The 27,576-nt window shown below is 25.0% G+C and overlaps 1 protein-coding gene across 3 annotated transcripts; it reads right to left on the bottom strand.

The window, feature by feature from the left end:
• Positions 1-26,899, bottom strand: LOC112599461 (excitatory amino acid transporter 1). 3 transcript variants are annotated; one of them, XM_025346379.1, is made up of 12 exons: positions 26,863-26,899; positions 26,194-26,336; positions 25,551-25,586; positions 6,363-6,542; positions 5,113-5,430; positions 4,666-4,708; positions 4,546-4,591; positions 1,957-2,149; positions 1,653-1,886; positions 1,159-1,353; positions 941-1,075; positions 144-300 (listed from the first exon to the last, which is right to left on the bottom strand). In XM_025346379.1, the coding sequence occupies exons 3-12, from the start codon at positions 25,577-25,579 to the stop codon at positions 144-146; spliced, it is 1,530 nt and encodes a 509-aa protein (XP_025202164.1). In that variant the 5' UTR covers positions 25,580-25,586; positions 26,194-26,336; positions 26,863-26,899. The 3 variants fall into 3 exon arrangements, with proteins under 3 accessions (XP_025202162.1, XP_025202163.1, XP_025202164.1); XM_025346377.1 differs by lacking the exon at positions 26,863-26,899 and having other exon boundaries at positions 1-300; positions 26,194-26,398; XM_025346378.1 differs by lacking the exons at positions 25,551-25,586; positions 26,194-26,336; positions 26,863-26,899 and adding an exon at positions 17,394-17,853 and having other exon boundaries at positions 1-300.
• Between the last annotated feature and the right edge of the window lie 677 nt (positions 26,900-27,576).

Raw genomic sequence — 27,576 nt, 5'->3', positions numbered from 1 at the left:
AACAAAACAATTTGATATCTGGTTAATAATAAAAATGATGGTACATTGGTACACTCTTATTAAGATTAAGTTTAAATGTTCTAAAATAGAACAGAAATTAGAAAATATAGTCACAAAATGAAAATAAAAATGGCTGATTGTGTTTACATAGATGTTGTGTGCCATTCATCGTTGGGCACTTTTCCTGTTTCCACGGTTCCGTTGGACGACATAATTTCCAAATCATTTTCTGCCAATTTTGCTACAATTCCAGCACCATAAGCGTCTCCAAGTACATTCACAGTGGTACGGAATCGGTCACTAAAAAGTGAAAACAAAATACAAATTAGGTGATAAAAATGCACAGATGGGTAATATTACTATAAAAAAAAACGCCTAGGAGACATTTTATGTTTTTATAGTTTAATAATTAATACATATAGACAAATTGTGTTGGCATATTTTATACTGAACATAACATAACATTATAATGCTAAAAAGTATAAAAAAAAAAAATACACTAATATGTATTAAAATAAAATTTAAAAAATATACAATTTCGGTCAATGATTCTGTCGCATTATCGCGTACGAATTGTAGTCGATATATGTATAACCTATGTACTGTGAATAGATTGAATTTGAGTTACTTATAATATAAATAATGACTGAACTTGGCGTTTTTGCTAAATGGACACAATTATATAGAATGATGAAGATGCAGAAATTTTTAAATTTATTCTCTTCTTCCCAAAGTCTATTTTATTTATTATATGTATTTCGTTGATTACTGATAAAAATAAAATTGACTTGGTGATACTTTTATTAAATTGTTTTCTTCATTTCACACGTAATTTAATAATATTTATAGTAACTATTCTTAGGTGCCTTCACTTGATTTCAATATATTATAATATGCTGTATAGCGTATACTTAAAATACGAAAAAGTATTTATACTTACAGCAACCAATCGACAGCAATAATCAATGACACATCATCTGCTGGTAGTCCTAATGTGTCCAAAACCATCACCATTGTAACTAATCCTGCTTGAGGAATTCCAGCTGCTCCAATAGATGCCATAGTAGCAGTTACACTAATTAGAATTTAAAATAAATAAATTATTGAAATTTAAGTGGTGTATATGTAAACACTTAGTGGGATATTATTATGACATACCTTACAGCTGCAATTTGACCAAAGCTTAATTGTATGCCTTTTAGTTGAGCAATAAAAATTGCAGCCACTGCTTCATATAAGGCGGTACCATCCATGTTGATCGTTGCTCCAATAGGCATTACAAACCGTGAAACTCGAACGTCAATTTTATTGTTTTCTTCTAGACAGGCCATTGAAATTGGTAAAGATGCAGAACTAAAACATGGATTTTAAGGTTGTTATTAAAAATTAACTATCGTAATGTAAAATTTTTTAATTTTAGGAGAGTTTGAGTAAATAATATAAAGAAACAATATAACTATTAGATATCAAAATAATACAATTACTATCAACCTAAATTTTTTTAAATGAATAAAAGAATTTAATTCGTAGTTTTATCTGCATTCAACATATTAATTAGTCTTTAAATAGTTCATTTATAAATGGTTAACATCAAAATAATATGGATGTTTTACGAGAAAATTGAACAATTAAATTTATTATAATGTTTATACCTGGAAGCTGTTCCGAATGCTGTTATGATAGCTTGGCCCATGTTCATTGTAAATTGGAATGGTAATTGACGTGTGAATAAACTGTACATAAGTGGTAATAGAACAAATCCATGAACAAACAAACCAAGCACTACTGTCAAGAAATACATTCCTAGTCTACCAACGATTACACCAAAATCGTCCAATTCCAATACTTTAGATGCTACTAAAAAGAGCACACCCATTGGCGATAACCTGAAATAAAAATAAAAGATTTTCTTCAAGTATATGACCTATTAAATATGAATGAAAACTAAATTTTTACCATATCACCCAGTTTGTCATTAACATCACAGCTTCACCCAAACTATCGAAAAAGTTTAAAAGTGGCTTTCCCATAGGTCCCAATTTTCCAATGCATATACCAAAAGCTACAGAGAATGCGACTAATCCAAGAACGTTAGATCCTTCAACCATTTCTGATTTTATTTCCCATAATGTCATATCAGTAGCGTTAACTAAAATAAAATATTAATTTTAATATATACACGTTTTATAAGTACACGATGATCGATATGCTTTTTAAAATATATACTATATTATTTACGTAATAAAGATAATATTTATACCTATAGTATATACTATAAGTACTATTGTTAGGTAAATTTTTCTATTTTTTAACATGTTGTTTTTATTTATTATTTTAATCTAAAATAAATTTTTTTATTGAGGTTTAGTATATATAGAAATAATAATTTTCATTTAAAATCTCTTATAAAATATTATATCGATTTTATTTATACACGTAATAACTACCTACATTTATAAAGTGCTATTAAAGTATTAACGGAGACATTGATTTCAACACAGACAGATAGGAAAATAACGTTATTATTGTATTTCAAAATAGGTTTTTTGAATTTAATTAACATAAAATATATGTAAAATATTTGTAACATACGTTATATACTCGCAGATAATTCATAATGCAGTTTGGTAGGTTTTAAAAATCATAACTTGATTTAAACGTGATTTCATTTTAGTAAGAATATTATAGGCTCTAAATGAAGTGTCTTATAATAATGTGTTTTTTTTTTTTTTTTTTTTTTTTTGTACCAGTTATCATTTTTTGAAGCAGTAAAAAATACTTCAATTTTTAACCTTGAGGACGGTTTATAGCAGAAAATTTGATCCAGCTAGTACTTTTGGGAACAAAATTAAAATATTCTCAGTATTTTTCATGATAGGTAAACAAAAAAAAAATCACGGAAAACTGGAATATTTATGCAACACCAATTTTCGATGATATCGATTTCGTTAATATGTTGCAATTCAAAAACGAACAAACATAGGTATTAAAAACTTTCACCGAATACTTATATTTACATTTTTTAAATATTTCGACTCCTTTCGGGTAGTTAAAGATATTTTTATGTTTTGACTTACCAATGTTATGTACATTTTTGAGTTATAAGTGATAAAACAGTTGTACCTTTAATAAAACATTCATTGTAAGTTGTTGTTGCAGAAATTAAAATATTAAAAATATAGCATGATTACAATTTTTTTATAAGGGTTTGAATTTCAAGTTTGACAAAATCATGATCATATCACGATGATTTAAAAATTATTTTGTAACTAATTAAAAATTTACAGTTCAAAAAATATTATTTGTTCTTCAGGACTTATTACCATTACGTATATTATTAGGTAATTATTATTATACATAATTATATTTTCAAAATATTTGAGTCTTAGAGCAACTTATCGTGTTATTATTATTTAAATAAAAAATATCTTTAAAAATATAGGTTGACCGACCGTTTTTGCACAGAATTGTTTTTAGTATACAATAGTGTATCATTGAATTCAAATTTAACACATCAATATTACTGTGACATACTCAATGACGAGGTACACTTAGCACTTATTATACAACAGAGTTAATTTTTTAGTTTTTAAATTTAAATTTGTTTTAATTTGAAAACATTTTATTTTAATATATAGACATGGTTTACAATATATGTCCACTTAATGTTTCAAACTAAAATTTTGAATGAAAACGGATAGTATGTAATACTTAGTAACATTTTATTAGAATCAATAATTTTTATGATTTTTATAGTGTCATTTAAATTGATCAGTATTTTAAACCAAAATTAAAGAAAATTCAAATTAACGAAATAAGTTATAGGTAGTTTACTAGTTAATAATTCAAGTCAAATAATAAAAAAAATCTTTGATTAAAGTTTTATCAGTTTATTTTCATATATTTTTTAGTCAATGTGTAATGTATAATATTAATCATTCTGTTATATAATGATTATATAGGTACTAGATTAAAATATAATTTAGCATAATCGTATAAATAATAATTATACAGCGTTGATGATTAATTTTGTCATTTTACTCGTATGTATCTAATATTTATATCTTATATTTAATAACTATTAAGCATAAAACTTTATGCCAAAATTAAAAAATATTTGACGGCTTATTAAAATTAAACGAAGTTAACGGATCTAGCATTAAAAATTACTATTTATTTAAATGTTTAAAAATAAAGCTCGAAATAATGATTACGTGAGATATTATAAGAATAATGTCTAATATTAATAAATATTATGCTTGTGCAACTATGATAGTATCTATCTGAAATAATTCATTTTCGTTTTGCTAACTTAAAGTTGCACTGTGAGAAATTAATATTTCGAATTCGTACATTTACTGCATTTATAGATTTTTATTTATTTTGAACATATTATTTTGTGTTTAAATTATTTTAAAATAATTAAAATGTTTTTGAAAAAAAAATTTGCATATTTTAGATAAAACAAAGGAAAAAAAAATAGTAAAAATGTATAGTATAATTTTGTATTTACAAACATAAGCTAGGACTTAAAACAATAAATACCTGTTGAATTCGATAGTGCTTTAGGAGGAATAAGTACTGTTCGGTACTAAAAAAAAAAGAGAATAAAATAATTATTATTTAATATGAAAACAAATAACAATAGAAATGTAATGTACTTACAGTCGATATTGTTGCTTCAACAAGATTGGCCGGAAATATATTTCTGTAAAATTTCGTAAATAATATTATCTAAAATATTTATTTTTTAATATCATTTTTATAGCTATAATTACATAGATTGTTATAACTTATAACGTTCAAAATTTTGAAATTATGGATTATCACGAAAAAAATATGTCTAGGTATACTTAAAATATTTTATGATTAAATATACGATATTTATTGTGATATAATGTGAATACTTAATACTGCAACTACGGGTAGTAAACGGTAGCTAAGAAATATAGTATAGGAAACAATATATATATACAAGTATGTACACGTGTGTTAATTACGTGTAGTTAAATTGTGAATATTTTGCTAAAAACATAATGATTTTTCTTTGTAGATTTTGTGAATTTGTTAAAAAAAAATAAGTTTAAAAAACATTAAAAATTATAAACTTACCTTATTAAGTCTAATATAGTGTCGACAGTAGTGATTGGTCTAGTTTCTTGGTGTACGCTTGCCGTTTGCTCCTCCATGCTCATAATTTTACCAGGATGTATTAACATCACCCAAAATATGCCTTGCAAAACTGCCATTGATGTGGTGGCTGCATAATAAGCAATTGATTGAAATCCTATTTTCTTAGACAAAGATAAATCCAACGATCCGATAGCCGATACAATAGACGATACCAGTAATGGGACAATTAACATTTTCAACATACGGAGGAAAACATCGCCGGGAAATTGCACGTACGTTATTTCGCGTTTTGTCCATCTATAAACATAATTTAATTGATGATGTTATTTCAAAATGTTTTGTATTATAAAATAGTTATTATTATTATATTTCACAAACACTTAATTATTGTGCAGATTGGAACAGTTTAATAAAAGTTTAGATATTGAGAAATATCCTTTATTACAGTAATTATAGCTTATAAGTTTATAACATACGTTCAGCAGACAACTAGTTTAAAATCTAAATGCCAAAACAAGTTATTCAAGATGTGATACGTACTACGTAGGTATACCTAGTTAATGTAGGGTTAGTGAAAATTACTGAAACTGCATCGCCAGAAAAACCGTTATACAATATATACCTACCTGTTTTTATTCTTTCACAAAACTTATTGATTTATCTGATATTTTTTTTTACTATATAAATTTGAACGACATTGTGGTTTTCTCAAAAAAATATATCTTAAAGCCTAGTCGGATAATGTCACTATTCAAACAAAACCGTTCGACAATATTTCATTGTTTTTGAAATTATTATATCCTATAGTTCTATTTTTTTTCGAAGCGTTTAATGAAGTGCAGCAATCGCCAGTACCTATACTCATTAGATAAATTAAAAATTCGAATTCGAAAAAATACATATTGGTTAGACATATTACATGTCGAACAATGAATAATGTTGAAAGCAAATCTGAAGACGTCACGCTGCCGCATGCTTCAATAATGATACCAGTATAGGAATTGTCAATTAGTAATCAGAAATAAAAATATTCATAGATGAAAAAAATATCGATGTCGTAATAAATATACTTAAAATTTATTTTCATAATTTATTACTATAATTTATTTTTACCTGTGACAGTTGTGGCCCGTATGGGTTGGAAATAAATCGTGTAATAGGAATACATTTAGATTTGTAATAGATTAATATTTATTTTGAAGTCTGTATTAAAATAGTATAATACTTACTCTGATTTAGATCCTTTTAAAATAAATCCTAAAACTACACCACCAGCTACGGAAGCTATTGTTAATATAGTAAGCAAATTATGACGAAAACATGATTCTTCAATTTTCTCTTTGCTTTGTCTCCTGGGAGTACTCATTGTGTTGCGTCCTTGATCTGAATGAGAAGGTTTGAGAGGTGATCTATTGAAAGAAAATATATAAATAATTAACAAGAATAAAACACATATATTTTAATTAAGATTTTAATATTTTTGTTAATAACTACATCATTATTTGCGAGTAAACACAAATAAATCAATTGTAAATTTATTCAAACTATTTTATCTATCCGTGACCCTATTAACCTATAGCATGGTAAACCGGATTTGAAACTTGTGATTTCGATGTCTCAATGGCTAATATTTACTTTATACTTTAAGTTGATAAACCGCGTTATGAATAACAAAAAGAAAAAAATAATGCAACATATAAAAATGATTATTCGTGTTTAATGTAAAAAAAAAAAAAAATGATTACTATAATAATTTATCGTGTTTTGTAAATGTATAATTATTATTTTTACTGTAACGTGATTGTTTTCCGTAAAACTACATAATTCGTTATACGAGTTAGAATAATTCTAAGTTATAGGTAATGTTTTATATATTATTGTAAATGAGAACAACTTATAAAAAAGGTAAGTTACTTAAATTTTTTGTAATATTTTAAACATTCATTATTAAATTAATGAAGTAATACCAATAATTACTTCAACATTTTTTAATTTTTGTATTAAATTTTAATTGGCAATTGGCAAGTATAATAATGCCTACCAATTTTGAATTAAAATTTAATATTTAATATCAAATACAGATGTAAGCAATTCTTATTTTACTAAAAAACATAGGTATGTGATAAAGTTTAAGATATCTATGTCAAACTATAAATTTGGAAAAAAAAGCCTAAATCGTATTTACAACAATTATTCTAAAATCCTTAACTCTGATGAATTAGTGATTTAATTCTAAAATCTTTTTGATGTTATATAGTTATTTTTTATCTAATTATTTGTATTAATATTTTAAAATACTATATCTACTTAATTAATATCAGAAATTATTTTGCAATATTCACTTTAGTTATGTCAGACACGAATGATAATATTATAATCTTACTAAATAGTACAAGTTGAATAGGTATCTAGATAAAGAATAGGTTATCTGTAAATAATATATTCCACGGATTCTTAAAAGCCATTTTATTACAAAGATTGGAAATGGATAATGAGGTCATTGAATAAAACACTATTTACGTACAAACGATTTGAGCGGTGTGTAATATTTTTCAAAGGGGCTCTCATGTTAATTAGAAAAAATACTTGCTTCTATTTATTAAACACATAACCTTACATTAAACTTTTAGATAATTTAGATGTTACAATACAATTTTAACGCTTCAAAATTAATTAAAATCGCAGCTAAAATTCTGATAATCTGATCTTATTGATTTTATATTTGCATGAACGATCCCTAACAAATGAAATATTATTAATTTTAAACCTCTCAGTTTTGTAATTGGTAGGTTTAAAATGAAGGAACTTTAATGAAATTTTATAAGTATAACTAAAATAGTTATTAAAATATTAATAAATATAATTTTAATAGTGTACTTACATACATGATAACAAGTAACGAGTAAATATTATAATAATGTTTGAAATTAATGAGACTGTATAAATTATACAGAATTAATATCTTTGTTTTAAGGAAATCATTATGATAATGTTTTACGCTAATAATTACTATTCTGCCGATAATCAGTAAATTGGCTAAAATATTAATCTTATTCTTAATTTTAGTTCTACGAATGTTAAATAAGTCATTCATTTTAATGCCATGTATTCGACAAAAAAAAGCTCATATAGTAATGAAAATATATGCAGAATTTAATGCTAAGCCAACAACGCGTAATAAAGATTAATTATAAAAATAAAAATAAATTTAAATCTATTGATATTTGTAAAACACGCCATCAAAATATATTTTAATATTCGCACAATTCAATAATTCCTGCCCATATTAATAAAAATGTAATATTATTTATCTACTTCAAAATTTTAATTTATATTATTCAAAATAAATACAACTAAGACAGTAAAATTAATTGATTTATAGATTATTATTTATTAGAACTTCACTAATACCCTATTACACTAAACTTCGCTTGATCCGAACAGCCGTTTAAGGTTGTTTTCATATTTATTTTAGGATAATCCATAATATTTATTTTGCATCTGCTGTTAAAGATATAAAACCAAGAATAAAACTTTTTATAAATGAAGCGATTGAACCGGAGGATTTTCATAACACTTTCCACCAAGGTGGTGAAAACTCAGCTACACTAGAAGACATTAAGTTATAGCTAGAAATGCATTTGAAGATGATCTAGGTTATCACATTTAAACAGAGGATATTGTTAAAATGTAATCGCTGCAGAATACTCTAAAACGAATAGATATAACCAGGATGAAACAGACGATATTATTAATCCAAAACAAAAACTCAGTGAAATTAAAGACTACCTAACAAAAAATTTTTATTAAATGCGTTGAAAATAATAACGATGAAAACATATTAAAATATTACGAACATTCAAGATATTTACGTGAATTAAAAAAAATTAGCGAGACAAAAAATATCAACTATTTCTTTAAACCAGAAAAAATGACTATATGTATGTACTAAGTACTTAATAATTATTTTCCAAGGCTTAATAATGTGTATTTATCTTGTATATTATAGTATATATTCTGAAATGTATTATACATATTTTTTGGTTATTTTGTTTAATTCGGACTTTCATTATATCAAACAACCTAAAGCCCAAATAAGTTCGGATTAATGAGGTTCTACATATGAATGAAAACATTTTTTGTTAAGTAATATAAACACAAAAAAAAGCTGTTAAGGTATATCATTATTATTTTAAATAGTAATATGCGTTGTTATAAATTAATTTAAATCAGTTTCAATTTACATATACACAGTAACCTAGTATTATCTTATTAATTTGTATACTGTTATGTAGATAACTACTAAATTTGCGATAAATTAAAGATCTTTTATCTAATTTATAGCTTAAATTTAATGTACTATTCATTACTTTTAATTAGTGATTTCATACTTCAGTATAAAATGAATTCAAATAAACAATATAAAATTGTATAAGAATAATAATTCTGAGCGGTGATAGCTTTGTCAGCATATATTTCTTTGATTAAAGAAACAATTATTTTTATTTAAAATATCCAATTTCGTCAAAATTATAATTATATATTTATATAAATAGGCATCTATAAAAAAATGCCTTTAACTATTTTTATTTTTAAATTTATAAGGAATTTATAGCAATATATTTTTAAGCTTTTTTACTGAGCATACATTTTTATCTTTATTTATAAAATCAAAAAAACTAAAAAATTCAAAAATGTCAATTGATTTTTTCAGCTTCAGCGTTAAATTAGTTCAAATAATTTAAAAACTGCAATAAGTATAAAAACAGTTATAATTTGATAAAACGTTTCAAGTTTCTTAAATTAATTTCTTTTGAATAAATGTTATTTTTTACATTTAAATATCTAATGTCATCAATTTTCAATCGATCATAAATAAATAAAATAGCTTTATGCTTGTTTATTTTTAATTTTTAGTAATCATGTATTACGTTTTTTATACCGAGATGTCAACATTTAAAATTTTATGAATTTATAATTGTAATGAAATTGATTTTTTCAAAAATTGTTGTTGCATAAATATTTCAGTTTTTTTTCTATTTTTTTTTTATTTTCTTTTTCTGATTAATCTGAAAAGTACTCTGAATTTTCAATTTTGATCTCCTCTATTAAATCGCCCTTAAAATTTAAGATTGATATTATTGTAGTATCTATATATTCATCGACCCGCTTAGAATCTAAAAAACAGAGATTTCTCTGATTATTTTCATAAAATATACTTAAAAATGATATATTCAATTAGAATAAATTTACATTTCCCTTATTATTTTCTTTAATTATAATTTGAGCCAAAGAAATTATAAGTTAGTCATTATTTCAATTAATAGTTATAATATTAAATAGAAATTCGATGTCTTTAAATATTTTGATTTTTTAGTATATACTAAATATACCTATTTATTTGTCTAAGTACCTAATTATAACTTAAAATCATCTTGAATTCTTGGAAGCATTTATCATTGATTTGTTTTTTTAATTATTGTAATAAATCAAATCATTATTATATTCTTATATCTGTACAATTTATTAAATGTAAACATATTCATAATTTATAATTATTTACTGTAGGTAGACACGATTAAGTAAACGCAGCACTTTATATTATGTTCTATAATATGTTACTACCGTCATTGCATTTAATTAATTACTAGTGATTTTTTTAATATTATCAATTATTAAAAATAACTTTCTATGAACACTTTTAATTACTTTTAATTAAATATTTACTACGTTTAGATAGTTTAGGTAATTTTAATCAAGTTCATAGGTTCTAAGTTACCTACCTAAGAACATATTAATTACTACGTATACACTATATACTTATGTCATATGTATTACTAAAAAAAAATATTGCCACAATAGGTTTTGTGTAATAGTAGTTTTGTATTGTGTATTTACGAAATGTTTAAATGTTTAGTGGGGTATCTACATAATATGATAAATATTACACTATATATAAGTATTTATATTTATTTAATATAGTTTGTTAGTTAATGTAAATTTTATTGTAGTAAAAGAAATTTGCTGTAAAATGATAATAACATATTTGATACGACACGAAAACATATAGGTAGTCTGATAGTTTAGAACCAGACCTTAGATATTTAATTTAAAATTATGAATTAGTTCATAAACATAAATTTAAACTCATTCTTTTATCTAAATTAATTTGTATAATTGTGTTATACCTAAAACTAATTAATTTTCATCCGCCTTAATAACTGTATTTAAAATTGTGTAGGTATTTATATAATAACTTATATAGATTATTTTTTGATATTAATTTTTCTAGTCAATAATCATATTATATATTCCTATTATAACATAAAAGGGCCTTTAAAAATATAATTTGCTAGTTTATTTGAGTGAGTCAGGCCCAAGTATAACGATTAATAATAATACTATACTCATATATCTATAAAATTATTAATTTTGTTTTTAAATGTATTATTTTTCAGTTACAAATGTATTAATAATAACCAAGGTCAGTCTGGGTACTAAACTAGTAACTATCAAAGGGCCTATTCAAGGATTACTTTTGAACTAATTAGTTATAAGTTATGTTAACATATAAATTATATATTTTTTAAAGTAATGATTTGTACTCTTATTTAGTATGAAAATGTATGTAATAATAACACAATTTATGTTTAAATCTTCAATAATATCCATTTATTTTATTGATATATTTATTATTATAAAAAAAATAATAAAAAAATTTAATATGAAATAACTGTAGTTTTATAATAATATATTATTGGAATATTGGATAAAAATATTGTGTACTATACATGACAATATATATATATATATTAAAATATACCTACTAATAAATTATGAACATTTCTTGTGAAGATGGAATTTATAAATGTGAAAAATGTGTTATCCAATAAATTAAAAATATGCATGTATCTAAACATAATATAGGTCATAAGTGTATACATAGATATTGAAAAAATTAAAAATAAAATATTACATTTATATTATTACTTCGTGGGATAGATTAGTAAGTAACACACCTACCTAAAAATGAAGGAAGTTACAAATTGATTAAATAATTTAATTAACTATTAAATCATGTTTGATATGCTTTAGTCTTATTTATTTTTTTTAATTTACGCAACTAGAATTTATTAATTGAATATTATACATTTTATAATAATAGACTACACCCTCACAAAAATATGCATATACATTTAAAAGTTATTAAGTATGATGAAAATTATTACTAATGTTAACATTTAATTCTTATTATTTATTCAGCTTTTCTTTTAACAACGATATATTAAGCTTTTGAGAGTGGATCACTTTGCATACGTATCGTAGTAGTAAATATAATTTATTATAATACAGACATGAAGCTAAGTTTAAAAAATGCATATAATTATTAATGTTACAACGTTTATTATGCAGTATAATGCTACAATAAAATAAACAATTACACGAAAGTGGATTACTACTACTAAATCGGCACTAATAACCCATGGGAATGAAATATTACCTTATATGTAATGTATAATTTTTAAGAAGTAGCAAGTAATTATAATTACTATTATTATTTATGGACAAATAAGCATTAAGCAGGTACCTCACATGTTGTATTTTACAGTATTTGAAATGACATTTGGCAAGACATATGAAGTTAAAATTGATATTTAGATATAAATGATATCATATATGAGTAGTTACCACACTTAAAAAAAATCTCATATTTGTGTAACACTGTTATGTATGTACAGAATATGCATAATTTATAATTCCATTTTATTTTAGAGAATTTAAAATAAACGATTAATTACCTATATGTTTAATAAAATTATAAAACTAAATACATCAAAAATAATTTTAAAATTTTTGTTTTTGTATTTATATTCAATTATGATATAATCTAAACACGCTTTAAAAACATTTTTATGTATACGTTCTATGTTTTATTGTAATTATCTAAATAATTATTTGTGTGAAATGTTTACAGCAGCTTTATTTTAAAAATATAAGTAAACAAATACCTACGCAAAGATAAAATGATACTCTTTTGTTGCTTATATGTGCTTATATATACTTACGAGGCAAACAGTGTGGTGTTTGATTAAACTATATAAATATAAATAATTATTAAAGTAGATCAAATAGTTGTTTAGTATTAGACTTTCAGATTTAAAGACTAATTTAAAAATGTGGAATCATGGTATCTATACAGTATATCAGCATATCACTCATTTTGACACAAAATAGCAATGTATTGTAAGTTTGTATATTAAATTTATAACTAATGATTGATAGTCGTATTTAAAAAATGGTTCTGATCTGAACATAGTTAAAACCATGCGTGTTAATAATTTTTTAGTTGCTTTGTTGTCGTTAATGTTTAACTTTATTATGCTTGGCATGTCAATGCATTTGTGAAACTAGAAAATAAACTTATTTTAAATGTATTTATACTCAATTATGAATCTAAATAAAGTTTATATATTTGAAACTTTTAAAATCTTTACCTTAAAAGTTTTAAAATTTTTAGAGTCTTTTAAAAAAGATACAAAGAAATATAATGATTAATAACAAAACTAAAAAATATAATTTTCATTTTAGTATATCTGCGTCCTGTTAATATATTTGCTTAAAATATATAGTATGATTATTGATTATAGAACATTAAACAACAATGTTTTTTGAAATATTTATTATTTGACAGGTATCTTAATAAAGCTTTGTTTAATATGATAACAAATATCAATATGAATGAATAAATAATACTTAATATCATAATATAAAATCATTCTTATTGACATTACATATATTTGGTTAGGCATAGCAGAGGTATGACTAGGTATACGAAAAATACACTTTATAAAGATTGATATAAGTCAAAGTTCTTAGCTAGTAGTTTAAAGTTTAAACGTCAAAATTAAATTAAATTATAATATAATTATCATAGCACATAACATAATTTATTTTAAATTCCTTCTAAATAAAAAAAAATTCACAGAAACATCATTGGTAAAACCAATATATTCCTCACTTTACTCAAAATCTAAAAATTGTAATTTTCTCTAGAAAGTAGAAAGTTTATTTAGTTTTATTTTGTTCTATGTTTGCATCTATTATAATAAAAAAGAAACGAAGTATATCAAAATTCTAAAATAAGTTTGGTTAGGTAATCAAATTGAATAAAATGTTTTAAAATAATTTAGTTATACGTAATATAGCAGAACTGGCAGAGTAAAGAAGCTATAGATGCTCGTCAGTACGCCAAAATACCCATCAAGAATTATACATTACATTAAAAGTACGTCATTGTCGATGTCGTGCATATATTATAATGAAATGATACAAATAAACTATTTGAATTTATAAAGTATAACCACTTGATTACTTTTTTTTGGTATTATATAAATATAATTAATATTCAACTAACATATTATTTACCTACTGTAAACGTTTCAACAGATTGCAAATTTTAATAATAATAATAGTATGTAATTATATTAGGTAACATAAATCGATTATACGGAAATAACTACGAGTATAGCATATTTAAACTATATTGTTCTAATAATACATAAAACATAAAATGTATTAATATACCTTGTTAATCTTTAATCTTTACTGTTCACGTATTACTTAATTTAAAAGATTGATTATGTTCTAATTAGATATTATTATAATAACTGGAATATTTAAAAATGTATATAATTTATAATTAGTAATATATTTATTGTTTAATGATTTTAATGTTAATATATTTTTTTTTTATTATTAAAATTAAACAAATTCATCAAAATATTATAATAATTTTAATCGTGTATCTACATAGGTAATAGGTATAGTTACAGATAAAATGTTAACACAAATTATATCGTTATTTATATTACTATTAGGTATAAATCTTTCATTAAGTGATGAATTTTATATTATTATGAATTTTTATTTAAATAAAAGTGTAGTCTAATAATACATAGCAAACCGAATAAGAATGTACCTATCTACATTTGGAAAGTTACAATTTCTGTATATTATTAGTTATTAAAAAGAAGGCATAGATCCATTTTTATTATTAAGGTATACGATTAGCTATTACTTGTGTTTTTATGCTAAGATATATTATTCATAAATAGTTTTGCTTTGATAAATAAAATTTAATGAATTCAAACAGAAATTGATGAGTTATTTTGTTTTTATATGAATTTTTTACATATTACTAGTCCAATCGTCAAATTTAAAATTAAATGAAAAAAATCACTATTAAAATTCTTTTGAATACAATAAAATATCTAAACTATGTCTATCGCATTAATTTTACCGGATATAACATCGCATAATTTACGATTTATTAATTGTTTTTTTACGATAAGAAATATTTTTAAAACACACAAATAGTTTTTTATTTGATATTTAACTAAAATTTAACGAATTCAAACAGAAGTTGATGAGTTAATTTGTTTTTACGTGAATCTTGGTTTACATTAACCTATTATAATAACATTACTGGTTCAACCGTCAAATTCAAAACTAAATAGAAATTAACTATCATGATTAAAATTCTTCTCATACAATTATTCTTATAAAATACGTTATCATAATTATAGATACCAATACATTATCTATAATACAAATGAGTTTTACCAGATGAAATATCGTATAGGTAGTTAATGTTTTATTATTTGCATTTTTATGGAAAAACCTATTTTTGAAACATCCATCATAAAAAGTTTTTTTCTAATAATTCAAACTTGATGAATATAAACAGCATTCAAATAGATGTTACGTTTTATCATAAATCATAGTTAAAATTACTTATTAATTAAAAGGATATTATAATGTATAACTACATTAAACTAGTTCAATCGCCAAATTAAAAACTCAATTGGAAATACCACAACTAAAATTATTTTTTTTAAATGCATACAAAATATATTATTCTAAATAAGCACTTTTTATGTGAGTTTTACTTTTATTGAATGAAATATTATAGAGGTAACATGGTTATTCAATCTGTTTAGTGTTTATCCTTACCGATGATTAAAAATGATTCAGTAGATAATGTGTGGAGAATATTGTAATTTTTTACAAAAACATTACTATTTAAACACGGCACTACAGGACATGTGGCATTTACAAATGACAAGTAAATTGATTGATAATGTAAACTCGCTAATATTTTCTCCATTTAATTACATTAATTATTTCATTCATATTGTAATATTTTAGTATGATAATCGATGTTACGGTGAAAAATCATCTGAATAGCGCCTTATTAGAAAAGAAAAAAACACAAAACAGCAAGTGTCTGGATGGAAACTTTTAATTTTGCGGTGTGTAATTATACTGCGCACGCATTGTATGGATAGAAAAGCGGACTGATCCGATCCAATTTGAAAAAAAATGACTAATGTTAAAAAGCATGCACATAATTATATAGTTATAGGTATTGAAGTAGTTTAAGTTAATAAACACATTATTTTATAGTTCTGTATTTGAATATACAGCTCATGATAATATAATTATTGTATTTCAAATACTATAGTGTTTTCTATAGTTATGTATATATATATTATATATTTATAATAAATGTTCAATTGATTTCATAATTTAAGCGCATGTACCTACCTACCTATCCATAGTTGTCCATACAGTTATCCACAGTTCACACACTACTGTAATTTACTGTCATATTATATTAAGCGGTTACCGGTACAATAGTCAATAACATTTTGATTCAATATAAGGATATAGGTAAATTAATAAAACATGTATCATCGAAAAAGAGTTATAGTATCTACGTTAAAACATCATATTATTTAGGTACCTATTATAATATTATAGTTTACGAAATCCGTTGCAGGTTTTCGGATGGTTGGGTACCTACGCGCCTGGATACATGTAAGTAACATATCATATCTATAATATTAAACGTATTGTTTTTAAAAAAAAAATAATAAAAATAAAAATTGTCGTAAAGAAAACGATACCGTTACATATATCATACTATTTAATTATTGTATGCTTTCTGCAATGGAATTATCGCGATACAGCACGTGTGACGGATGAAAATTGTAGTTGATAAGTCGAATAGGCATATAAGACAAAATATTATGATATGCAGGTATACGCGGCGGGTACACAGATACCTTCCATATACGTACAATAATACCTACGCGTGTTTGCAATCTCTAATACATATAATATCAAATGTCAAGTACACATGTATTATGCATGTACACATCACAACAGCTAGTTATGATAATACTATTTATACTCACTAAAACTGGACACGCATAAACGCGGATTCGGCGCGAACGAGCTTGGACGGCTGCTGCAGGACGCGGCGGCGTGTCCGTGTGACGAAGATTGTAACCCTGCGGGTCGTCGTGTAGATAATATTATTTTAAGCTCGTATCGTAATGTGACGATGTCAATAATGTAAATTCGTTGTAAAGAATGATCTGAATTTGACGCGAACGGGTTGGTTTGGTACTTATAAACGCGACGATGGTTATATTGGTCGATACTTTGTATTGTTTCGAGCCGATGTGCCACGAGAAATTATTATAATACACGAAAACGATAAACAAAAGAATAATTCGTACCGCAAATCGTGGCTGACAACCGTAAACCGGTGAAAAGGCAGTGATGTGTGCACACAACGGCAAAGATGACGACGACCACGACCACGTACCAACGTACCCAAACTGTCCGGTATGTGTTACTAAACAACGGCGCTCAGAGCGTGTGCGTTCGTCGTCCGGCTCGAGTTCGCGTCGGCTCGTCTCGGCCCCTCCGGTCGCCGGCAACAGGTTGTTTTGGCGCGGCTGTGGACCGCGGTAGAGGGAGATCGCGGCGGCGCGGCGTGGTACCAAGAACCACTGGTAGGCACGGGAAAGTAGGGTTTCGGATGCGCTTTTTGGATAGGCACGCACGCCGTATAATATGCCTACTATTGTACGATTTTGTGCGCGACATTCTCTCGGTTTCGAAGTAAACCGAGAAAAATAAATTGTCGACAGATTTAATAACTGTCCAACGCAGTACGTTATAAATATTAACCACTACCAGGTATTATAACTGTAGCGACCGCGACTGGTAACTCAATCAATCCGTTAGTGTTTCCAACATGTGAATTCCTTCGCCGTCGTAGATTTCGTTAACTTTTTATACATTTTTTTTTCCGTATTATTTTTATGTGGGTATAACTAAATACATCCATGCGTAAAGATTAAAGTCTATGAGTAGAGGTATACATACCTCTGCATTATACGCCATGATGTATAAGTAAAAGTAGTTTTTATTAATATTGGAGCTAACGTGTATCGTTCCATGTCCGATTCGAGTTTTCGTTCTATTAGTATGCTGCAGCTATGATACTTATTAAGAGAACATTTTTTCAGTAATTACAATTCTTTAGGCTATAAGTTAGAACGTTATTAATCAATATAATATTCAAGAATATATGTCACAATTATTAAACATGACGACGGCAGTAATATTCTAAATATACGTGTAAACAGTTTATGGATGATTCTATAAGTAATTTTAAATTCTCTCCGATTAATTTTATACTTGAATAAGTGCATTTCTATGCAATACATATTGTAAATACAATAGAATTGAAATATCTCAAACCTCAATTACATTAATTTGAAGTTTTTTTTGTCCCTTTAAGTGTTTATAAGCTATAATCGAAGTACATAATTCGAAAAACGCATAAGTTTAACTTATTTTTATCTCCTTAAGATTCGAGTTATCGAGACTAGGTTTTAATTTAAATTTTAATTAATTAATTATTGTTGTTTAATTAGCATATTATTTCAATTTATTTTAAATGTTGTAAATAAAGAGGTATAAATATAAAAATTTAGAAAAAAAATTTTAACAAGCAAAATATGTGATTTTTTTTTTTAATTTATAAAACTTTCATTCATTTTAATTTGACCTAATTTAATATAGTAATCAATTTGTCTTATCTCATTTAATATTCGTGTTTAGGCATTTATAATATATTTATAATCATTAAACGTATTGAATGTGCTGATATTTGTATTGATAAGACTGTTAAAAATATGTGAATAAATAATACATGCAATTATAATAAATATATTTTGTTCATGTACTTATTCTAGGTGATTAAAATATCTATAATCCATAGTATCAAAATAAAAATAAGAATAAGACGTATACTAAATACTATGAATTAAATAATGTATATAAAACGATTTTATGTTGGATGCCTGAAAAATCTTGGGCATGAGAGTAGGTTGCTTGTAATAATCTGACCCTGTCACGATGGCACCGGCACCCGTAGCGATTAGTAAAAATTCACTATTGTTGTAACTCAAGAAGAGCTGCGTAGAGGTATTTTTCTTAGTAAGGTATTCATACAGGTAGTGACCATCATTTAGAGAATGTGTACGCCCATTTTTACTGAATAGTCATTGAATATTGGTTTGTAGTGTTTGTACAATAAAATAAAAATATATAAATATTGTAGAACAACCAGGTTGAAGATATAAAAATTATTTCGAACAATTTTTTAGAGCTAACAAATACAAGTATATGAATTTTTAATTAAAATTATTGTTTTTAAGCGCTGTTAATCCTACACATCATAGGATTCAAATTCTACTTATAAGAATATACTTAATATATCCACAAATATTTTTAATAATTTTGAAAAAAGCATTTTTTAAATTTTATTGTTTAAAACTTCAGTTATAAAAATAAGTTTGTAAATATTAATTGACCAATGCATGTTTTCAAAATAGTCGATTTATAAGGACTCAAAAACTTGTATAACTCAATTTTTTTCCTATGACTTGTTATATTTATAAGTTGTACTTGAGGAATACAACTGGTTCAAAGCATAATTCGATTTTATTTTTATATCTCATGAGGTTTGAATTATTGAAACTCTACTGTACCTAATAAATGAATATTTTCACTAGCCAGTAATAAAAAAAATGATGCAACTCTCGGTTTAAAAGAACTAGAGGTGTGACCGTGAATAGGTAGTTTTGGGTACAGGGACTACCTGCAACGAACTGGTTTGAATAAAATATGTTTAAATTTCAAAAGAATATTTCATTTTTACACTACACTCTTGGTAAGAATTCTTTTATTGCATTTAGAATGATGCACAAACGAAATTGGACTAAAAATTTTGAAATTTAAAATTCAAATCTAATAGGCATATAAATCCCTATTTTACTTTAAACTGAATAGTTAATAACACAATTGGTTATTTTAATTAATACATAGAATATATACCAACGTATTATATAGGTATATATTATATTATTATCACATGTAATATGAAATCAAATCAGCTTTAATTATTTTAATGCATACCTATACCATTCATTTGACAAAACATTACTATTAACCATTATATTTTTTATAAATACTATATTTTTATACTGAATTATTAATGTTATTAATAATAACATACATTTAAACGGACTCAGAGAATTAAATACAATTAATTTTCACCGATTTTATTGCTTTTAGTAGTGTTTTAGATATAAAAATTGTATAACAAATGAAAAAAATAAAATGGTATGTATATTATGGTTATGAAAATAATTAATTTAAATTAAATATGAGGTATTTATCATTTATAATGCGTAAAATTATTTCATGTCATAACATTATACACATACAAAACTTAAATATCATATCGCTTGGAGAAAAAATTCTCGGATTGAAATTTCGTTATATATGATTATTAATTGATGATTAAATTGGTTTACAAAAAAAAAAAATAAAATAATGTATTATTTAGTTTTTTATTTAAATTATTACTATTTATATAGATTTGATCATACATAATAGATTAAAAATACAATCATAATTATAATTATTTTTATTAAGAATATACTAGAATATACTTCAATTATTTATAATGATAGATCAATTTGAAATATAAGTAATATAAAATACAACATTTGGCTATATGTGTTGTTTACAATTTAATGTGTTAGTATTTAGTAATATATTATTTACATATAATATACATAAATATTATACATACTTGTAATGCAACTTAAACTGCTTTTATAATTTAAAAATAATAATTATATACCATGGCAACAAAGAAATTATCTCCATAAAACGTATTTCAAAATAACTTTTAACTAGACTATTCAAAATATAATTTATCAGAGCCAAATTTAAAAATTATAATATTAGAAAAATTCAACATAATGGGTAAAATTGAAAGTTATATTAAGAATTTATTTCACAACAAAAGTCTATAGGTAGTAGGTAACAATATAAGAGTAATAAATGTTCAACTTTTTTTAAATATGGTTCCACATAAACACTTATTTGAATTTTAAACAACGCAATTATTTGTGTAAGAATTTATATGAAATTATAAATATTAACAAAAATAATTAATAAGCGACTTATTATGTTTAAAAATTATTATAAAGATGTGGTTATGTATGCTGTATACGTAATTATTTTTAAATTGCAAACATTTGTTTGTTTTTTATTTGTTTATTTAGAATATAGTTAATAATTATCAACTGTACCAATATAATCTGTAAATAAAAAAAAAAACATAGTCTTCTAATTAATGAAATTAATCTTATCAGTTATTTCATAATTAATAGGTAGGTAAGTACTTTTTGAAATCAAATCATTTTTTAACACCATTGACTTCTAACGTGTTAAATGATTTATTCAATGATCAAGAAATGTATCTTTCAATTAAATCAGTCAAATAGTTCTTATAACGCATTAATTATAGGAAATAATAATAAGTAGTGTGATTTGTACACTTATAAAAATAAATTTAACATAGGTAGGTTTAGGACTAATGTTGTTGCGTGAAAAAATAATTTGTATACCTATATTTTATTGAGATGTATTCTGTTCGTATTTTAAATACAGTAAATTCATATTTTAATTATTTAAATAATTACATATTTTTTCAAATTTAGTATACATATATATACATATATATATATAGAAAAAATATAAATGAAAAAGATATTAAATATATTTTTCAAAATTATTAATGTATTTTCATTAATTTATTAAATAGTAAAATTAAAATATTAAATAATTATTTCATTGGACAAAAAAAAAAAAAACTTAAAGGAGAAATTTTTTGAAGATAAAATAATCTTAGTTAAATTAAATTTTACTTAAATAAATGTTTTTATAGGTATAATATATATTATTTATAACCATGTAGGTATATTTAATCGAACATACATGATATTAATTAATAATTTACAACGTATAAAAAGTTATACACCTAGCTTCGGTAGACAATTATAATTTATAACCAACACAAAAATATCCGATTTGTAATCGTAATTGAGTAAGCCGGTTTTGTGTTAAATAGGCAAACCATTTTACACAGAGGCTTTAGAAACAAGAAAAAGTATTCATCAGTTTGTATATTGAAAAAGTAATAGAACTTATATGATATAAAAAATGATATCCTACCCACCCTTACATCAATTTTTAATATCTATACCTATTATGATATAAAAACTAATATTTTATGAGTAAATTATCCATCAATTGGTATTTTTCGGTCAAACTTTTTATCAGAGATTGGACTTAAAAATGTTGTATAAATTCGCGTGGAATAAAAGTAGATAACAGTTGCGTTTGGCATCACGTAAAGTGAGCGTAATTTCTTGGAGATGACATTTAGCGAACAATTAAACTGGCGTGAGAACGTAATGTGACAATTAATTAATTAGCCGAGTCGCCTATATAGTTATATTTTTTTTTTTTTGGCGGCTTGTAATACACCCTTTTTCCTCCGGACGTGACGCATATTGCCGGATATTATACGCGTTCACTCATCACGTTGGTCCCATTACATTATTTTGCCCGCTATCCCACGACTACAATCGACCGTTTTAATAAATATATGCAACGGGCCCTCGGAATGATAGATACTGAGGCTGACTTAAAAATTATCAACACGCGATTGATCTAGGTGGAGGTGGAGTCATGGTGAGAGATGATAGGGACAGAGTTTATGGAGTAAATAGAATGAGCGATAGGCGCAGGCAGTAAAAAAGGAGATTGCCGTGATAATATTATAATATTATATGTAATATGTATACGATAATGTACTGCAGTTCACTAACTGTGGCTGTTTGTGAATCGAGGCGGGGGGAGCTGTAGGCGGGCAGCCGATGAAATAAGCGTGAACGCGTTTTATCGGCATTATAGAATAGTTACAATGGCATGTAGTAAACGGTTAGTAGTTGTTAAACGTGTCCCGGATGGGTTTCAACAGTTAACTGCTGGAACAAATAGGCCCCAACCTATTGTACTGGAGGTCAAGTACTACTCGACATATTTATAAAATTACGAGCTGCTATGTATACAATGTATACAAGTTATAAAACCTGGAACACAACTGCATCGAGTGTGTCTCATAAGTGTCAAAAAATCAGTGTCAATTATTTTAAATAAAACGTAAAACGAATAAATTGTATACTTGTGTACAGAAATATAAATGTTTTTAAAACTTGAATTTATATTTTTGTTTTAATAAAATAGTATTTATTATTTTATATTTACGTTCAATCATGTATGATATAAATTTTACTTTGAGGATATGTCGATAAGCTAGAAAAAAGCAATATAGTATATGTAGATATTAGAGAGCGACCAAATTGTAAAGGAGCCTCCCTACAAAACTTAAAGATTTAAATTCAGTCTTTATGTATTATTTTAAATTTTCTATTATAAAATATAAGTATAATTATGTAACTGTATTTACCTTTATACGTAAGTTTTTATAGATTATGGATAGACAATTTTAGTAGCAAACATCGAAAAATTTAAATGTATAAATAATTATAAGAATAATTGAACTTTAGAGCATCTTAACTTAAATCAACACATAAATTATATATTCAATAATAGTTTACCTACATATTTATGTACCTATAATTATATATTAATAAAACATATAATTACCATAATAATTATTGCTAGAAGGCTATGTAAAATATTAATATTAATTCATAAGAACTTATTACTTAATTCATACAAGAATATTAATTTACCTTCTCCAAATAATAATTGTATACAGACATAAAGTTTAATGCCAAAATATACTCGGATAAGAGCTTTATTTTTGATTTATTAGAATTAAAAATAAAATATAAATAAAATACAATTTTTTCTTTGGGTATAATGATAACGACTAAATATTTTGAAAATAGGTATTATTAACTACTAATATTATCTATATAATAATTAAAAATATTGTTTATTTATATTTAAGTTATATAAGATAGAAGCTAGGATTCATCGATTTTATAAATTATTATTAGTTATTCTATAACATATACTTTGTCAAGTTCAATAATATAAAGCAGTATTTTTTACTGGGCATTAAACAATATGACTAGGCGATTACAAACAAATATCGAGATAATAATTACTTTCACATAAATTATATCAATAATATTATTATTTCAAATTTAGATACTCATGCAATTTAAAATCTCCTTTATGGCGATTTTGATTTATTAGTTATTACACGTAAATCGTTAAACACTATAACAAATATATTTTTTAAACCGGTTTGGGTTATACAACTCTGTAGGTAGTTATGAAATTGGTAGCTATAAATATTATGAATAGTATAAACTATTTGTGTATCAGAAACTATATAATTTTAAATTAATTTAGACAATAACCTTCTAGCTAGATTTTAATAAAAGCATAAAAATATCGCGCCTATTTTTTTCTTAAGCAACTATCAAAATAGTTACGCCATTTCGTGTTTTTCGTGGGAAGCGTTTAACTCATGACCAATATACTAAAATATAAGCTTTATTTTTAAAATTACGATAAATATTTTACATAGGTATACGAATAACGGGTATTTAAAAAAAAAAAAATCACTGAGAACAAACAGTTGCACTCACAAATCTGTTTTATGTAACAAATATTTACATAGGTATGTACTTAAGACAAAAATATTCGTTTCTACATTTTAATATCTATAATATGTACTCAATTGTGTTTCGTTATCTTTAGAATTTTTGTAGAATATAGAAATTTAAAGTGCTCAGTATTTATAGATCTATATTACGTAAATGTATTATATATAAATGTTAAATAAAAATTACACTAAATAATTTATGAAAATTCGTGCTTAGAAAATTAAATTAAATATGCGGTAAAAATTAAAATCTTTGTGCACTTCTATTTATTTACAAAGCAAGTACGGAAATTTAGAAAACAATGAACATTTTAATTTTATTGTGTGTTAATATTTACTAAGTATATCTCAAACTTTGCGTTTAAAAATAAAACAATACATCATAAACAAAGAGTAATTTATAAGCACCTGCTACCTACATATATTATAAATGTATTTGTTTAAACTTAATCAGTAGATATATATGTGTAAAGAATGATTTACTTACATTTCAGATACACGATCGTCGAGATTCATTTCACTACTGTAACATTACACACAAAAACGTCGTAAGAAGTAAGAACTTATTATTAAAGCAAGTTGATTTAATTCCTATAAAATCAAAGACCGCGGAACAAAATGATAGAGATTGTAGCTTATTTTTATTGTACAGTAAAATTATGGTGTGTTTATTTTCAATCACATGCTTTTATGAAATTTATGGGAATCGAAATTCCGAATTGTCGCAATCGTAAATAATTCAAATGGTGATAATTATTAATTCGATTTAGGTATACATATAATAAGAAGTCTTGTTAAGTATTAAACTTCTTATAGTTAAAATTTAAATAATCATAACAATAGTGACAAAAATAACAGCAATTGACTAGAAAGGTACCAAATCATTCATTATATATTTATATCTACTAGCTCGTGGTAGTTTTGTGAGGATATATAACACGTGGTGTATAATTATTGTGAATAAATAATAAATATGGGATATATACGCACTACTGTATCGGCATAATATAATAAATTCAAAATATAAATAAAAATAAATATATCGAGGAAAATTAAGTTGAAAAATCTCGGTGGTCGGAGAGGAAAATTAACAATAAATATACGGTTAACGTAACTTGAGGCTTACTTACGTTTCAATGTAATTAATCCGCGGCGAATGAGTGTATAAACAGCGGTGATGTATCGCAGCAGAGTGTTCAGGACGACGAGGAGGACCTTGGAGACGGCAACGGCGGTGGCGGGTGTTGAACAGTAAATAGGTGCGGCACTGTTTCTTATTGTGTATATAAATAGTTTTTTTTATTTAATATTTATTTCATCATAATATAAATATTATATACTGTTTGCGAAAAAAAAATAAATATATTATTATTATTACTAAACTTTTGTATATGTGGATGGTACAGCGGTACAATATACAACAATAATAATAATATTATATTTTAGCACTGATGGAGCGAGCTAGGTATCCTAACCAAAAATGGAAAAAAAAACGGGTAGATTTTTTAATATAGTACCTACCTACTCATATATGTGTGCTTGCGCGTGTGTGTATATGTAATATGTATAGTATGCACTTCCTTACACTCGCGTATTACAATATTATGATTAATAGAAAGACAGAGACAAAGAGGAAGAAATATATATAGAGAGAGACAGACAGTCAGACAGACAGACAGATAGATGGCGAGTGTGCGAGAGTGAGACTGTACTTATGAGACACAAACGCGCACGCACACACAGCGACGCACGGGGACGCAGATATAATATGTGTGTGTGTGCCTGAAATAATAATTTACCGGAGAGCGCTGAGCGAGCGTTTGACGTGTAGTGGTATATAGGTACACCTATTTAATAATACATATATTATTATTATATACAGCGTGTGCGCGCGCGCTGGCCCGTGTTTATATATTGTGTGAATCGCAAAGCGAACGGGTTTACGTCGAACCATCAGCTGTTGTCAAGGATAAAAATAATAGTAATAATAATAATTATCATCATCGTATTATAATCTCGTCGTCGTTGTGTACGTGAATATTATACATAATTTATATATGTATTTATATATTATTGTAAAATACGTATATAGCCGACTGCACCACGCACAAACGCCGTTGTTGGGAGAGGACGCGAGCACGCTCGTCTATATTATAATATCGTTATTATTCCATCCTCCTTCAGCGCACCGTGCATTGAAGCAACGGTGATAATAATTATTATTCGGAGAGAGAGACACGCAGAGACAGTAAAAAAAAAAAAAAACGTCCTACCACTCCCTTCATCGTTTGCTACGATTTGCGTGGTCCGCTAAATAATTTTATATATTATATATATATATATATATATTTATATGTGGCAATAGCGATAGACCATGTGTCTATGAGCTACAGCGTATATATTGTGACGATAGGTGGTGGGGAACCTGTGGGGGAGGGGAAAAACGCGCGCGTTAATATATAGGTATTTATCTATTATGAGGTATATTATAATATATTATATCCATTGTGTTT

Source organism: Melanaphis sacchari, unplaced genomic scaffold (genome assembly GCF_002803265.2).
Source record: "Melanaphis sacchari strain LSU unplaced genomic scaffold, SCAv2.0 Contig51_pilon_pilon, whole genome shotgun sequence".
Lineage (NCBI taxonomy): Eukaryota > Metazoa > Arthropoda > Insecta > Hemiptera > Aphididae > Melanaphis > Melanaphis sacchari.
Note: the sequence above shows the minus strand (reverse complement) of the source record. Positions and strands in the feature narration are given on the sequence as shown.